Raw genomic sequence first — 16,356 nt, 5'->3', positions numbered from 1 at the left:
TGTCTGCTGAGACATTTTGACTGTTGGAGAGATATGGGCTTTTATCACTGGAATCTGTTGCTGTCTTATATCATGGGTAAAAAATTTATGCCAAATAATGAGCCTCAAGTTTAAAAGTCTTATGTAATAGTCTAAAATCTAAAAATCTGAATTAAATTTCTTTTAAAATCAAAGTTTGGAAACTGTCTTTTTCCTCATTTTGTATACAGTTTAATGAATCTCTTTGAATTTTGTTCTCTGCTTGTTTGCTGTTTTAAAGTGACGTCCAGTGTTGCCAGAGCTTGGAGTGGGAACTTTGACTTTCTTATTGGCGATGTCATTGCCAACTGTTTAGGCAAACAGGCTGCGATGGATTTACCTGGATTAGCTCCCTATCCAGACTTCGTTATCTAGACCTCTGTGATTTTTGATTTTTAAATGAAACATATATTGTGGAGCAATTTTGCATATATTTCTGATGTATACTGCAGTTTCCTATTCTTGATTTAACAAAGATCCATTGTACCCATAGACATGGTGAACTAATACATATATTTTCTATGTGTTTTCTTTCTAGGGATTCTTGCATTTGGCGTGAAAGAGTCAGCCACTTTAAATAATATTTTAACAACAGTTAACATACTGGTGTTGCTGTTTGTTATTCTCTCTGGCTTTATAAAGGGAGACATTAACAACTGGTGCATCAGTGAAGATTCTCTCCAATATAGGTAATAGGTAGGAGCATGTCAAAAAATATGTTAGTCCTACATAATTTGTCAGTCAGTCACTTTGTCAGTTATTATTAAATGGCCAAGCAACAACATTTTTCATTGCAGAAACAACACGTTACTGAATGAAACCATCAGATATGGCAGTGGAGGATTTTTCCCTTTTGGGTTTGAAGGAACATTAGCAGGAGCAGCCACTTGCTTTAATGCATTTGTTGGATTTGACCACATTGCCACAACAGGTAAATTAAAGAAGGTCAAAGCCAGTAATAATGATTGTTTATAGAAGAAGTTTATAAAACAAAGATAAATATTATGAAATAAATCACAACAAATCTAATATAACCTCCAATGGGAATTCACCAAAATGCTTTAATGTTAATAAAGATGTGACCAAAGTTAAAATACATTTCCACTGCAACCTCTATGTTCTTCTTTTACTTCCCATACAATATATCAGGGTATGTCAAGAATGAGAGTTAGACGCCCTGGGCTTCACAGTGCACTGTTCTGAATGGGGAAAAATAACACTGGCCAATGTGAATTTTGTGCAGAAGAAGAGACATTAGACTATGTCTTGTTTCACTGTCAGAAATATGAAAGACCAAGAAGATATCTAATTAAAAATGACTTAACATTCAACAGATCTCTTGAGGAAAAACCCAGAAAATGTTTGTTACCAGATTTTATTTCATTAATTAGAATAGTTACTCTAACTGAGAGCATATGATTCGCATTAATTCATTTTCCTTACTATCCTCTTGAGACACACTCGCCCCCTACCCATTGGTGGCGATAATGCACCAAGACGCCGCAGAGGAAGATAAGAAAGAGGACGAAGAAGTAGAGCGCACCGTATAACCCGAGACCAGCCAATCAGAGGGCGGACAGTACAGCGTGTTAGCCAATCAGCGGCTCTCTCTGCCTGCGCAGCGCATTGTTCAAAAAACCAAACTCAAACCAACGGAGGTTCAGATCTGCGTGTTTCAAGTGCTACGGTTTGAGTTTTAGCTATTTACTAAGCAAGTTAACATTTGGTTACTGTGATCCTCTCGGTCGTCGTGCTTTCGTCCTTTCAGGTAAGTTTACCTTTGCAACAAGAACATATTTGGATTAGCTTTAGTGACAGAGACTGCAGTTTGGAAAGGTTTGTGAAGTGATAGCGTTACATGTTTTATTCGGCTAAATTAAGTTAACGTTAGTGTTAGTTTTGTTGTGAATGACCAGGAGATTTACAAAAACAATGACACATTTATGCAGATACCTTGTGTTGAAAACTGTTTCTAGTTAAAATGTTGTTTGGCGATAGCTAGCTAATATTAACGAAAATGACCCGTGAAGTTGACCCAAGCTGTGAATCACCCTACACTAACGTTAGCTAGTTAGCTAAGTGCTAACCTTAACGTTAAGATACTTGAGTAGCGTTAACTATTTCCTGCATAAATAACACGATATCCTGGGGACGAACAGCCAAACTTACCGGTAACGCTAACCTACGTGGTACATGGTCTTATAACATTAGCTAGTTACTTGTATTACACCATTTTTTACCCTCAAAGCGCTGTTGCACTAATTTGCTTATTTAACTACACACACAACCACTCGCACATACACCGATGGAAGAGCCACCAGGGGCAACTAGTTCAGTGTCTTGCCCAAGGACACTTCAACATTTGAGCTAGTGAAGCTAGGGATCCAACCACCAACCCTTTGGTTCATGACCTAACTGTTAATTCCTCATTTTTAGGCCCAAGTCGTGTTTAATAACATATAACAATAGTGGATAATGTTTAACACTGGAAAAGCCTGGTCAGAAATAAGTGTTTTTCTCCTGTACCAGTGGAAAACCTGTCAGGACAGGTGGTGGCAGCCTGGGAAACATTTTCCTGTTTGACTACTCAGAGCAGCTACAGCTTAGGCTTCATTTATTCATTCAATCATGCTGTTTTCTCAGCTTGGCACACCCTTATGAGGTCATTCTCCCACAGGGCTGAGGTGTACTGTCTGACAGTGTTCTTCTCATCATTAACATCAATATTCATGCATCAGAGCTGAGATATGTTTTATTAAACAATGCATTTATAGTATCATTATATTACATCTTGAGCCTTTATATAAATAATATAACACACCATTTACAAGCTTCTCCTGGGTTACAATCAGCTCTCAAATTGTTATATGTAATAATCTCATACTCGTTTCTTGTTTTTGTAACAGGCAAACATGGCGCTGTCCTTGTCTTCTCCCTGTGGGTGTCCCTCTGATGAGGAGGAGGAAATGGCTGTGTTTGAATCTACAGCAGCAGAGCTTGGAGGCCTGGCCAGACCACGTCTACCTGAGATCTCTGTCATTTCCCCTGGTCTGGACACCAAGCCATCCATAACAGAATCGGTGAGACTCCACAGGCGTCTTCTCTCTGTGGATGTTTCTGCAATTTACCAAGTGAAGTTTTTCACTGTAAACAAATTAGGTGTTACATTCATAATTTCTCACCAAAACACATCATGTGTGTTCTGATGATGAAACAAAACATGCTGAATGCATTTACAGACCTCAGATATTTGTAATGTATCAAATGTTTTGACATTGCTTTAGATTGACTGTCTCGTTTCTCTAAATCCTTGGGTTGTTAAATAGCTATGTGAGAATGTGTTCCTTTTCAAAGTCATGCTTTAAACTCCTTCCTGTTAGCAGCAAGTCATTAAAGATATTTTACGTTTTTGTTTGTAGAAACTTGCAGTGAAACCTGGATTGGTGAGACAAGGAAGCGGTGGTGAAGGACATACTGAGAAGGTGATGGTTTACCTGCGCATTCGGCCACTGTCTGAGCTGGAGAGAGAGAGAGGAGAAGAGCAGGTAAGGTTTTCAGTTGCAGGATGTCTTGTCACAATTTGGGTGTCCATGGTACAGTTTTTCTATATAAATCGTTGCTTTTAAAGCACCTGTGCGCTGTGCTCACTCTTCTTTAGGGCTGTGTTGATGTCCAAGATGAAGAGACTCTGCTGCTCAAAGCTCCAAAGGAGTCTCAGAACATGAAGACTGCAGAAAGAGGAATCACCCAGAGCATGCACAAATTCAGTTTCTCTAAGGTCTGTTTGTGCACAGGGTTGAATATGTATTTATATGATGTACAGTTACAGTCACACACTATTTTTTTCATTTATTATTATTCATAGATCTTTGGACCAGAGGCCACACAGCAGCAGTTGTATGAGTGTGCGATGAAGAAGATGGTGAAAGATGTGCTTAAGGGAGAAAACCGACTCCTCTACACTTATGGCGTTACCAATTCTGGAAAGACTTACACCATTCAGGGTAAGATTTTATTTGTCTTCTGATAACATCCTTATAGAGCCAGGGTTTTATTGTGATGTTGAAATATATAGCTCTGTGGAATGGGTTTGTAGATGTTGTTACCTTACGCGGCCCGTTACATGCCTCCTTGTAAATCTTAAATTTCATACTTTGACCTGAAGGCAGTGGTCGAGAGGCAGGCCTCCTGCCCCGGGCTTTATCATCGCTGTTCAGGAAACTGCAGGGTCGTCTCTATGGTGCCATGGACCTGAAGCCTGTCATGTATCAGGATGTAAGGCAGCTTCAACCCAATGAGGTCAGGGTGGAGGAAATCCGCAGAAACTCACTGCTCAAAGAGGTAATCAGAAAAGGAACTTTAGAAATAAAAACATGCAATATCTTGCTGTGTGTCCCAGACAGTGCCTACTGCTTTGTGTCAAATATGTTACTGAATGGTGAAAAGAAATGTTGAAATAACATGCATTTTTTTTTAAGATTCCTAAATCTCTAATACAGTAAAAGTACTTGTTGCAGATATAAAATTATATCTATGTATGTCCTAATTAAGGGGAAAAAGGAAGCAATGAAAGAACTGTATTTTATTCAGGTGTAGAAAGATTTTGAGTTTCTTAGTCTCATGTCACTCTAGAAAATGAATGTCTTTCAGGAGATGGACTTGAGCCCCAATGGCTAATCATTTGAAAAAGACTGTGTCCAGTTTGTCTGTAATAAAAAAAAAAAAACATTTACAATCTTTTCATGGGACCTTTCAATCATAAGTCTTCAGTGTTGGTTGTTTTGGTTGCTCTTGGTAACCGCACTATTTAAAGTATTTGAGTGTGTTATGCACAGATAAAGGCAGATGATGTTATCCTCATGCGTTTCAGGATGAGAACCTGCCTTCTCGTCGAGGTGGTACCACTACAGTGTGGGACAGTGGTGTGGGAGGACTATCCTCTACAATTAGTGTTTCCACCCAATTGGAAGGTGAGGACAGTTTGACTGTTGTCTTCAACATACACAAAATATACCTATTCAGCTATTGAATATTGATTTTATTTATTTTCTCTTCTGCTCTTACTGTTTTATCTTGTGCCTTACTTGCAACTGTGACAATGTAAATCTCCCCACTGTGGTAAGGTCATTGTGTGAGACTGTATAACAATGTCAAATGTAACTGTATAAATAACAAAATATAATTTTAAAAAATTGTGAAAATATTGTTTTTCATTACAGAGCATGTTAAGAGTTGGATCCCAAAGCCTTGTTTAATCAGGTCTTTGAAGTTTTTTTTTTTTGTTTGTTTTTTGGATAGGTTTTTCTACTGAAAGCATTTCTTTTAAAATATGCCATATCTCCTTTTGATTGTTTCTCTACAGATGCTGACAGTGTTTGCCTGGAACCAGACAGCCTTTCTGACAGTGGAGAGAACGACCTGGCGGAAGGGACGCAGTTCTCTATCTGGGTGTCTTTTTATGAGATCTACAACGAGTTCCTGTATGATCTGCTGGATGCTTCATCCTCCCTGCAGCCTAGAAAAAGGGTCACACTGCGACTCAGTGACGACAAGCAGGGCAACCCCTATGTGAAAGGTATCATGGACTCATTTACAGCCATAATGTTTATGGTACATTAAACTGTTTAATTACTATAGTGTGTTATCCATTTATGCAGCTTCTGTCATCTCATGTATGTTACACTTCATTAAGTAGGAAATGATGTTAAAAATATTTGCCTGCCTCTTTTATTACCCCCAACTCTTTCTGCATTTCTGCTGTCTTTTCACACTACATTTGTGTAGTGCAGTACCACATTATAAGACACACTGCAATAGATGATGAAAATACTTGAAAACCGTGTATTTGCTTTAACATTGTTCATTTATTTTAATCTTTTTAAATAGCATGTTTTGTTTTGCTGCCAACCTTTTCATAATCGAATATCTTTTTTTTTTTTTTTGCTACTTCCACTCCCTACTTCAGACCTCACCTGGATCCAGATCCGCAGCGCAGAGGAAGCGTGGAAGATTCTGAGGGTCGGACATCGTAACCAGAGCTTCGCCAGCACTCACCTCAACCAAAACTCCAGCCGCAGGTAGGAGCGCATAAAATGTTTGCTGTTCAAACTTTTGGCATAACAAGTTTGTCTGATTTGCACTTACTAAATTTCTGATCACAATTTTATTACCTACTCAGCCACAGCATCTTCTCCATCCGTGTCCTGCACATCCGCCCAGAGAAAGATTCAGGCCAGGCCATGCACATCAGCGAGTAAGTTAACCAACTGTTATCTACTGTGAATTCCACCTTTTATGTTTATTTAGATTTTGGTATACTTTGAGTTTAGAAAATGATAAAATGGGACCGTCTTGTCTCCTCTTTCTTTTTGTTTTTTAAGACTGACTGTGTGCGACCTGGCTGGGTCTGAACGCTGTAAAGAGCAGCGTAATGGTGAGAGAATGAAAGAGGCCAATAACATCAACACCTCTCTCTTAACACTGGGACGCTGTATTGCTGCTCTGAGGCATAACCAAAACAACAGGTATGTGGTATATGTATAACTTTTGATCAATAAATACTTGTATGTGTGTTTTGAGCAACAGCTGTATTTAAAAAAAAAAAAAAAAAAAAAAATCTACCATTACATCCACAGAACACGACCCCTTCAAGTGGTACCATTCAGGGACAGCAAACTAACCCGGGTGCTGCAGGGTTTCTTCTGCGGCCGAGGAACCTCCAGCATGGTGGTCAACATCAATCCATGTGCCTCCATTTATGACGAGACCCTCCAGGCCCTCAAATTTTCTGCTATTGCTACCCAAGTAAGAAATGCTTATGTATATCTGACATCTGTGATTTGTGGGGTGATTGACGCAGGTGTAACACCAAAAAGAGAAATGAATGAATTCCATGTATCATTTCAGCTGGTCCATGGCCCATCCACAAAGACCCGGGTGGCCTACATCCTGTCTCTGCTGCGTAAGCCAACAGAAAAGGGTAATGAAAGCACAGTGAATGAAGATGAGGAGGAGGATGAGGATGAGAGCGATGTCGAAGATGGAGATATCACCATGTTAAACACTGAGGTAACATTGCCTGCTTCCTATGTGAGAGCTAAACAATTGCTGTTCTTCACCACCACTATACTTTACAGGAAGTATTAATCTGTATAGCACTTGTAATCATTTTTTTTTGTGTGTATTAACACCTAGATGATGACTTTAATTTGAAAAAACAAGAAACTAGCAAATCAGGCAGTGTGTGCTTTCAGTATTTTCCAAATGTCTCCAAGGCATATTCCTGTTCAGTGTTGTTAACAGCTGACTGTATTTCATTTAGGCTTTGCTGCAGGCTATTGATGTCCTGAAAAGAGAGGTGCGGCGCCAGCAGGTAGAGAAAGAGGTTCTGGAGGCAAATGTGAGAGAGCAGGTGGTGTCTGAAATGATGGAGGTCATCTCGGGAATGCAAGATGACTTCAGGTGTGTGAGACGGTTTGGTTTAAATCACAGTGCCAGTTTTTGAGTATTTAAGATGCCTTTTTTCCAACTTATTAATAGAAAGGTAAAATTCTTAACATTAAAATGATTTGACAGTGTTGAAATGGGTACACGCACTGAGTTGTGATGTCATTTTGTCTTAACAGTGAGAGGTTGGATACAGAGAGGGCTCTGATTGAAGAGAGGTATGAGGACAAGATAGCTAACCTGCAGAAACATTTGAAGAAATTCTATAGCGAGGAGCTGAAGGTGAAGGAGATTATCCACAATGCTGTTCTGTTTGGAATACTGTTGCTTTGTCTACGCTAAGATTTTTGAATTTAAACCACTCTTCATTTCATCCTTCCTGTCAGGATCGTGATCAGGAGATCGAAGCTTTGTCTGCAGCCCTGGAAAAAAAAGCTGCATCAGTTGACACATCAGAACCGCAGGCAGACTCTGTGGGGCCCCGGCGTTCTCAGCGCCTCAGTGCTCAGTCAGACGTTGGACGACTGCGTACTGAACTCAACCAGTGCCGCGTCGAGCTGGTCAGCAAAACACAAGGTAAACCCCGACTGAAACACTGTTCTGCTTATGTGCTGATATTAGGATACTGTTATAGAAATAGTTTGGAAGCTTTCACGTTGGTCTTCATGCTTTACAGCCATGGACTGGGAACGCTTTGTTTACAAAAAGCAGCAAGAGGAGGGACACTATGGCCTAAACTCCAGAACAACAATATTGTAGCCCCTCTTTGCATGAAATGAGGACTATACAAAGTGGCCTTTGTTTCTTAGTGTAGTCATGTTCTGAGTGAAAACATTTACCAAGCAACCAAGATGCCATGTAGAGATATTTACTTCAAGATTGCACTAAGAGCAGCTTGAAAACTATTTCTTATTCTGCTTGTCTCCACAGAATTGATAAAGCTGAAGATGCAGCTGGAAGTCCCAGGTTCAGCGGGGAGCCTGACCAGTGCTGCTGACCGCAAGTTGGAGGAAGGCCAACGGGTCAGTTAATGCTGTGTCATAACAAAAGTACTACTCTTTTCCCTGCTTAAGCCTCCAATCTCAGAAAGACTCAAATTGTGTCTTTCTTCCCAGAACCTGCGTCAGCTGCGCCTGGATTTGCAAAGGCTTGGTATGGACCTGCAGTCTGGTGAACGAGCCTGCTGTCGCAACACTGGAGGGGAGAGGTTGCGGCAGGCATTAACAACTGCAGATGAAACACTGGCAAAACAGGTACAAGCACAGATACGTGTAGTTCAATATGGTGTAATTGATACGTTCTAAGAGTTTTGAGAGCTTTTAAAATTCCTTTCACTACACAGATTATTTTATAATATAAGAAACGATGTAATTTGTATTTTAGCACTGGATTTAAGTGCAATTCTGAACTTAAGATTTATTTTTTTTCTCTCTACTCTCTTCACTAACAATATTGATGCACAGACAGCTTTTAGACAAAATCTAGGCTTCTAACATCTGCACCAGGTGATCATCGCAACAGCATGTTCAGCTGTGTTTTGCTTCACCTCCTCTCTCCACCTTATCCTTCACTTCTCACTTTTGGCCTTGTCTAACCCTGTTGACTGACTTCTTCTTAGGACCAGATCCTAGTGGAGCTCCAGAATGGCCTGATGCTGGTCAAAGCTGATTTAAGACGGAAAGCAGAGACTCTGGCCCAGAGAGAGGCCCTTCAGTCCCAGCTGCCCCCTTCGGGCTTTGGTGCCACCGCCACCACCACACCAGGGTCCTGTAAGAAACGTGGCTGTGGCATTCCTGTAACGAATGACACTGAAAACCGGCCTCCACATAAACGGCCCTTTTTCCAGTCTCTATTCCCAGCGCGCACACCAACACGTAAATACAATACTCGTGCTGCGGAAGAAGCAAACGTCACCCCTTACTCACAGATCTTACGTTCTCGACAGCAGTCTCCACCTCGCAGCCCTGTGCCCAACCCTCGTAGTCTCAGAGGGAAGTACTGAGATCTTCAAGAGTGTGTCCTTCTGATCTTAATGCAAAAAATTTGAATTGCTGATAGCTTTATATTATGTTTTATACATCTATATTCACTTTTTCAGTGCAGTTACCTCACCGTTATGCCAAATCAATTATATTCGCAAAACAGTTAATGCTTTGAATGAGGCTGAATTATGCTGTTAAGGGAATTGAGATGCCAGTTACTGTGGAATAATAGTGCATGTCTGTGTTTTTAACCTTCTGTCCTCTCCTCCACTTTCCTTTGCTGTAAATACTACTGTACTAATATCTACATTTACTTTGCTGTGTTTTCATGTACTGTACATGAAAGAACACTTGATATGCATTACTCAGACTATTAACATATATATACATCACTGTTAGACAAAGCAGTCATGTTTGTATGTTTATATATAAATAGTTCAAGGTGTCTTTTCTTGTACTGTTAATTTTTGTCCTTTTCAAATACTGTTGATCTATCATTAAAGATAATAAAAGCTTAATTTGTACGTCTTCAGCATAGAACTTGACTGGACAAAAATGGTCTACACTAAGCTTTATAAAGAAATGCATATTTTAATGTCATAAACAACTCTATTCCTCCACCAGAAGAAAATCCTTTCAGCACAGTCCTCAGGCAAAGTGTGTCTCACCCATCGAGTTTCTCATCACAGGATATAAACACTGTCCATATTAATGCGGGCATCAGGGTGTGAAGGAGATGAGGTTCAGAGGAGACACCCGTCTGACTGGAGTGTTGTTGTTTGAGAGTGGAGCGAACAGATCTGCGGACGGTGTCTCAGCCTGATCCCTGACCTGTGAGATCTGTCTCAACAGAGCCTTTCCTTCCTCACGAGCCTACAATAATCACCAATACCAGTTAGTGTGTTGTTGCTTAAGACTTTAAAAAAAAAAAAAAACAAGAGGGTGCTAAGCATGCACACTTACATCATTGTAGTCACAGCAGCGCTGAGCACAGAGGGATGCCTCATCAAAGAGCCTGTTCTTGAAATAGTACTGACCCAGGTACCGCAATGCTGTGCTCACCTCAGCATGCTCCAGTTGTTCCTGAGATACCAACATTATATTAGAAACACATTTTTAAGTATAAAATAATGCATGTCCTCAAGTATATGGATCTACACATATACAGTCCCTTATGGGTACTGATTATCTTACTCAGAAATATAGGCCTCTATAGATTTCTGGGAAGACTTTAACCAGGCTAGAGGTATTTGCTCCTATGAGCATTATATGGGCATTAATAAAGCTGGGTGACAAAGCCTGGTACACAACAGTCTCTCCAGTTCATCCCAGAAGTGCTGGATGGGGCTGAGGTCAATCTGAATTATGCTTGTGTTTTTTTTTATTTTTTATATCTTATTAAAATTTAGCAGACTTGCACATAAATTAGCATAACATCTACCTAAAAGCACAGCACTCAGCTGAAAAACTGATTTGTACTGTGAAAATTTAGGTTGGCTCAGTTCCCATTTGCTAACAGGGAGGGGGTGAGGTTATGACCTATACTGCAATCAGCCACAAGGGGGTGATCAACTTACACAGGCTTTCACTTATGGGAGTTGTCCCTCCTGTACAGCCTATGTTCCACACTAAACAAAACCATTTCTTTATAAACAGACTTCTGCATGAAATTAATCAACATGTGCCACAAAGCTGGAAACCTAATATTGTCTAAAATATTACTGTATGCTGCTGTATTAACATTACAGGCCACAGTTCAATCCATGAATACAACCCCAGGCCAAAATTAAACACACGTCCATAGGCAAGGTTTTTCAACAATTTCTTTAAAATGCTTACCCCACAGGAGAAAATGTCTTTGATGTAAAGCATGTAACACTCTGCAGCATCATCAGACTCATTCAACTGTTCGTGAAGCCTAATGAAAGAAAAGGCAGAATTTGGCTTTAGCTTACACTTCTGGAAAATACAAACACTGAGATATGATGAGAAAAAAAAAAGCTGCAGATTGGATCTTCATTTTGTACTTAAAGCTTACAGAAAATGTGACATGAATGTTTCCAGACATCTGTTGAACTGACTTATCAATTGCTCAGCTGGTGATGACTGACACTTACTTTGCCAATTTAAGTAAAGCCATTTTCTCTACATCTCCGACAGAGTATGCCCTCCAGTAACACTAGACAAAAACAGAAGATGTAATGGTCTAAATCAAACACGAGCCAGAAACCCTAATGAACTTATCACACTCACAGGATTCACTGACATCTGTGACAACCATACCTTCTTTGCCTCCACTTGCTGTGACAGTTTTTCGTAGCTTTCCCCCAGTGCGACCAACATGCGTGAGTCATTGGGCCTATAAGAGTACATCACAGTATGTTTAAAATATGGCCCACAACCTTGTAGCACCACAAAGAAAGGCCTATTATTTATAACAATGTAAGCATGCCTGCTTACCTGAGCTGGTGAGCCTTTCGATAATAATACAGACAGTAAAAGGGCATCTTGAGGATTTCATATGTTTGACCTAAGCCATACCAGGCACGGTAGTCCCGCTTGTTTACTTCAATGGCATGCCTGATAGAACATGAGGGGGGAGAAAAAAAAACAAGACTCACAATATCAATACAGTTGGTCTCAACTCTGTGCACTGCAGTGATAATTAAAACATACATAAAGATTCCAACAAGACATTGAGATAGCTCCCAAATTATGTGTTCAGCGCTCCAAGTCTGACCTGTATGCTTGGATGGCAGCCGGAGTGTTCTTCATTTCCATGTATTCATGGCCCATGAGGGTCCAGGCACCGAGGCAGCGAGGGTTCAGTTTGAGCGCCCGCTGGAAGTACAGAGCTGCCTTCTCATGCTGAGACCGTAAGCTGTAATAATTACCTGTGGATGAGACACATGATGTATTACACAATGTACCATAATTCCAAATTGTGTATCCTATAACATTTCGTCAGTCGGACAACAATTTTAATCCATAGTGGAAAAAAATCAAGGTGATACATGTGAAGCTGTGACTAAATACAGACAGGTGACAACAGATGGTGGTTGAGCATGCTTTCTAACATACTGGTCCAAAAAGACTCCCATAGGTATTGAGCTGGGATGAAATCTGGTGACTGAAGGTCACAACATATAAGTCACATTTTTTTTCATCATCAAACTATTCAATGACCTCTCATAGATAAAGTCACTGTCTTCCTGGAAAAACTTCTACCATCAGGACAGAAATGTTTCATAACAGGATGAAGGTGATCACTCAGAACAACTTTGTACTGATTGGCAGTGACCCTTTGCTCAAGAACAAGTGGACCCAAATCATACTAGCAAAATGCCCCCACACAGCAGAACGGCACCACTTTACACCTGTCTGTATTTTAAACTTTGATAAAATTAGAATTCATGACAGGATACGATGCATTAGATGTGTTCTTCAAGTGCATGTTACGTCACAGAACAATTTTACTTCATGTTTTTGTAGATAGCTAACGTAGTAGCATTAGCGTGGACCAGACTGGCTCACCAAACACTTACCAATAACACAGCACGTCTCCACTCTGTACTTGTCGATCTCCACAAGGTTGTGAGCCAAATAGCTCAGCTCTGGCTTCATATTCTGTGAAAACACTCAATAATAACAATAACAGAGCCAAACACTTTTTCCACTTTGACTGAACACCAAACTCCAGGCATAATTCAGTACTCAATCTACCATAGTGGACCCCCGTGACAGTAAACATCTGTCCCAATGTTTTGGTGCAAGGCACTTCAGTGTTACTGGTTTATAATGTTTAGACGTCTAACTTACCCATGAAACACTATTCTAATCAATTAAGTACAAATAGGAGGTGAACTCACCTTAACATAGAGCAGGTTAGAGAATGTGTCCATGTTGTCAATGCGATACGGATCCTGGTCCCTCAACTCATTGAACAGAGCCAGAGCTTGGTCAATATCTGGAATGAAATGAGAAACTGGGCACTGTAAGACTAATACTGCTCCGATAGCATTCTTCTGCCAGGAAAAAACTCTTATTGAGAAGGTCAAAAATAAACCTCTAATGTTGTGATAGGCCACAGCAATCTGTGAGATGATGTAAGTGCTTTTAGAAAAGCCCGCCTCAATGAGGTTCTGGTATTTCTGCAATGCTTCTTTGATCATCTGTAACTCTGTGTACATGTGGGCCATGAAGAAATCTTTAATCCAGCAGTCAGGCAGAGACAACGACTTCAGCTGAGAAGAAAGAGCAAGAGACCAGGTCACATGGTATAACATTACTGTTTTTACATTTTTCTGAATTGATTAAACGTGGAAAAACATTTTTTTTTTGGTTTTATTGCATATTTTGTGTATGTTTGTTTGTGATGTGTATAGTTTTAATACCTACAACACTGGGTTTTGGGTGTAAATATTAATGAGGACCTGGGCACATACAGTGTGGTGACACAACACAAATGTAACTACCATTTCAACGTTGGTGACAAGGTTACTGAGCTCCAGCCAGGCACCCCAGTGAAGTGGAATTGCATGTATTGCCTCAACAAAAACATCCACAGCCTCCTTCAGCAGATCCAGTTTTCGTAGCACCACTCCATACCTGCGTTCCCATACAGACACACACTAAATATACAGTTTATAAGCACTGCAGCATGTATACCCCTGCATAATCTGGTGAAAATGTGTACAGTTTCAGAGTACAGTTCTTACAGATATAGGGTGAAGCCATCCAACTCGCCTGCAGTGTGTTTCTTACTGAGCTCAACTCTTAGCTCCCGTAAGGCTTCGTTGCGCACTTGACCTTTCTCCAGAGGACCTAGAACCACACGGAAAAGAACACACAAAAGTTATGCGTCAAAGGTTAACAGAAGTGCTTCCAGTCATCCATTATCAGCCCAAAAAGACAAGCGCTCACCCAGACTGTCCACTGTCTCGTCATCCTTCTTCTTCTCACCTGACTGAAGAAAAAAAAAAAAAAACAATTTACTACCACCAAATAACAATAATAATCACTGATGAACAGATGTACGAGGGATGCATTTCAACAGACTCCTACCAGGTAACGAGAATACATATATAGGAAATAAGCCTTCTGACTGCAGCAGCCTTTCAGAAAATATGCTGCACGGTCATACTCTTTCAGGTCAAAGTAGGATTTGGCCAGTGTAAGCGCATCCAGGTCTTGTGCATCCTCCTGTATTTTGGACAGACAATGAAAACAGAAAGTCATCTTTAAGAATGACAAAAAAAAAAGGTTAATCTCATTGAAAAACACAAAAGCATAGTATCTATGCAGGCAACGTATGAACACAATTACCAATATAAATTTCTACCAAAAAAAAAAAAAAAAAAAAAAAACTGTCAAGAGGGGGCAGTGACAATCATTGGCTGTGCATGTAAGAATAATGTGCTACAACTATGAGCAGCTGAATATATTTTACTTTATGTCCATGCAAGACACATAACTGTCATTTTAATGCTCAAAAACATCTTATATTATCATCATCATATCAAGACTAACAATAACAAACATGCAGTATTCGTATATTATTCCTCTATGCCATAGACATGTATGTTTTTTTTGTGCGTGTATATTTTATTCATGTGCCATTTTTTTCCCCCAAATGCTGCGCCTGTATTGTCAAAAGTTGTTTTCTTAATTTGCCTACGGTGTGCCTATTTGTATGTATTTTCCTAAACTGCAGTGTGTTGAGCTCTTGGGGCCACAGTGTATGTCTATTTAAAGCACAAACTGTAGGAAACTGAATGAAAAAGAGTTCAAATATGATATCTTGAAAACAGAAAAACAGAAAAGCCTTGGGACGTGACAGTGAACAAACCTCAGTGAAAGGAGCTGATGGGGGTAATTCATCCTTGGGAAGAGGGTCCAAAGCAAAGGCCAACTCAGAAGCCCTGAAATGTAAACACACACAGCATGTGACACAACTGTGACAGTTATTACAATGACAGCGAGTCAACTTTCTCCCTGCATGAAGCCAAAAACACACAGTCAGTGGTTGTGTTCACTAATATATTTGTGTGAGACATATCTTTGCTATTTGACGACAGAAATAACAAATGCGCACTGAGCCATTAATCCCATTAAACTCACAAATCGTCTACCTGATAGCACAGGTGTCCTTACTTTAACGTCACATCTAAAATGTTTGAGAATAAATTAATTGACGAGTTAACGATGAATTGGTGCTAACGTTAGCTAACAACTTGTCAACATTTAGCGTTATCTGTCGAGAAAACAACAGGAAGACAGCAGATAAATGACACATTACTCGCGGACTCACCACTTGGTGCTGTGTAAAAGTCCCCTTTCTTTACACAGCGTTATCACCGATATCAGCTGTTTCTTCACTTGTACCAAATCCCCGAAGTCGCTACAGAGAGCCGCCATTTTCAAATTTTACAGAGCAAGCGTGACATTATACAGAGGAAGTCCCGCCCCCAGAATGACGTCACTTCTCTCTCCTTTCCAAAATAAAAGATTCAGAAACGCACCAACGAATGAAAACGACAATTCACTCTTTTCAGAATGTAAAAAATCAAATCTTGCTATCAAATGTGAGCCTGTGATAATTAAATGCACTATAAGTCAGACAGTAAATCTGTATTTATATATTTTTTACTCTCTGCTAATCCCAACCCTGTTTTGTCAGTCGCCTATTAGCTATCTGCATTAACTTGCACAGAATCTGCTACCTAATATCTAACTCAGTAGTGTTTTGTGAAAGAGCAGGAACATTGTGGTTCTCTGTTGTACCATTAATGTGTCCTGTTTGATTGCCTGCCCACTGCTGTCTGTCCTGTCTCCTGCTTGGCCCTGCTTCACTGGTGCAGAGCTGACATGGCTCATTGTGTCCTTGTCAGTATCAGCAGTAGCCTATCAC

At 40.1% G+C, this 16,356-nt stretch overlaps 2 protein-coding genes across 2 annotated transcripts; one reads left to right on the top strand and one right to left on the bottom strand.

Moving 5' to 3' along the window:
* The first annotated feature begins 1,562 nt into the window (after positions 1 to 1,562).
* Positions 1,563 to 9,835, top strand: kif20a (kinesin family member 20A). The gene is made up of 19 exons (XM_026329432.1): positions 1,563 to 1,786; positions 2,925 to 3,098; positions 3,438 to 3,563; positions 3,677 to 3,796; positions 3,884 to 4,022; positions 4,184 to 4,359; positions 4,889 to 4,988; positions 5,381 to 5,593; positions 5,984 to 6,095; positions 6,197 to 6,271; positions 6,399 to 6,542; positions 6,654 to 6,822; positions 6,925 to 7,086; positions 7,340 to 7,479; positions 7,644 to 7,746; positions 7,851 to 8,040; positions 8,395 to 8,486; positions 8,580 to 8,717; positions 9,083 to 9,835. The coding sequence occupies exons 2-19, from the start codon at positions 2,931 to 2,933 to the stop codon at positions 9,464 to 9,466; spliced, it is 2,751 nt and encodes a 916-aa protein (XP_026185217.1). The 5' UTR covers positions 1,563 to 1,786; positions 2,925 to 2,930; the 3' UTR covers positions 9,467 to 9,835.
* A 182-nt stretch (positions 9,836 to 10,017) lies between these two features.
* cdc23 (CDC23 (cell division cycle 23, yeast, homolog)) lies at positions 10,018 to 15,896 on the bottom strand. The gene is made up of 16 exons (XM_026328425.1): positions 15,757 to 15,896; positions 15,295 to 15,367; positions 14,511 to 14,648; positions 14,370 to 14,412; positions 14,165 to 14,270; positions 13,922 to 14,054; positions 13,513 to 13,690; positions 13,316 to 13,413; positions 12,992 to 13,073; positions 12,187 to 12,340; positions 11,907 to 12,026; positions 11,730 to 11,805; positions 11,564 to 11,625; positions 11,286 to 11,364; positions 10,410 to 10,529; positions 10,018 to 10,319 (listed from the first exon to the last, which is right to left on the bottom strand). Exons 1-16 carry the CDS (start codon positions 15,861 to 15,863, stop codon positions 10,167 to 10,169), a joined length of 1,722 nt encoding a protein of 573 aa, XP_026184210.1. The 5' UTR covers positions 15,864 to 15,896; the 3' UTR covers positions 10,018 to 10,166.
* Between the last annotated feature and the right edge of the window lie 460 nt (positions 15,897 to 16,356).

Source organism: Mastacembelus armatus, chromosome 14 (assembly GCF_900324485.2).
Source record: "Mastacembelus armatus chromosome 14, fMasArm1.2, whole genome shotgun sequence".
Taxonomy (NCBI): Eukaryota; Metazoa; Chordata; class Actinopteri; order Synbranchiformes; family Mastacembelidae; genus Mastacembelus; species Mastacembelus armatus.
The sequence above is the reverse complement of the archived record's forward strand: the minus strand, read 5'-3'. Positions and strand labels throughout refer to the sequence as shown.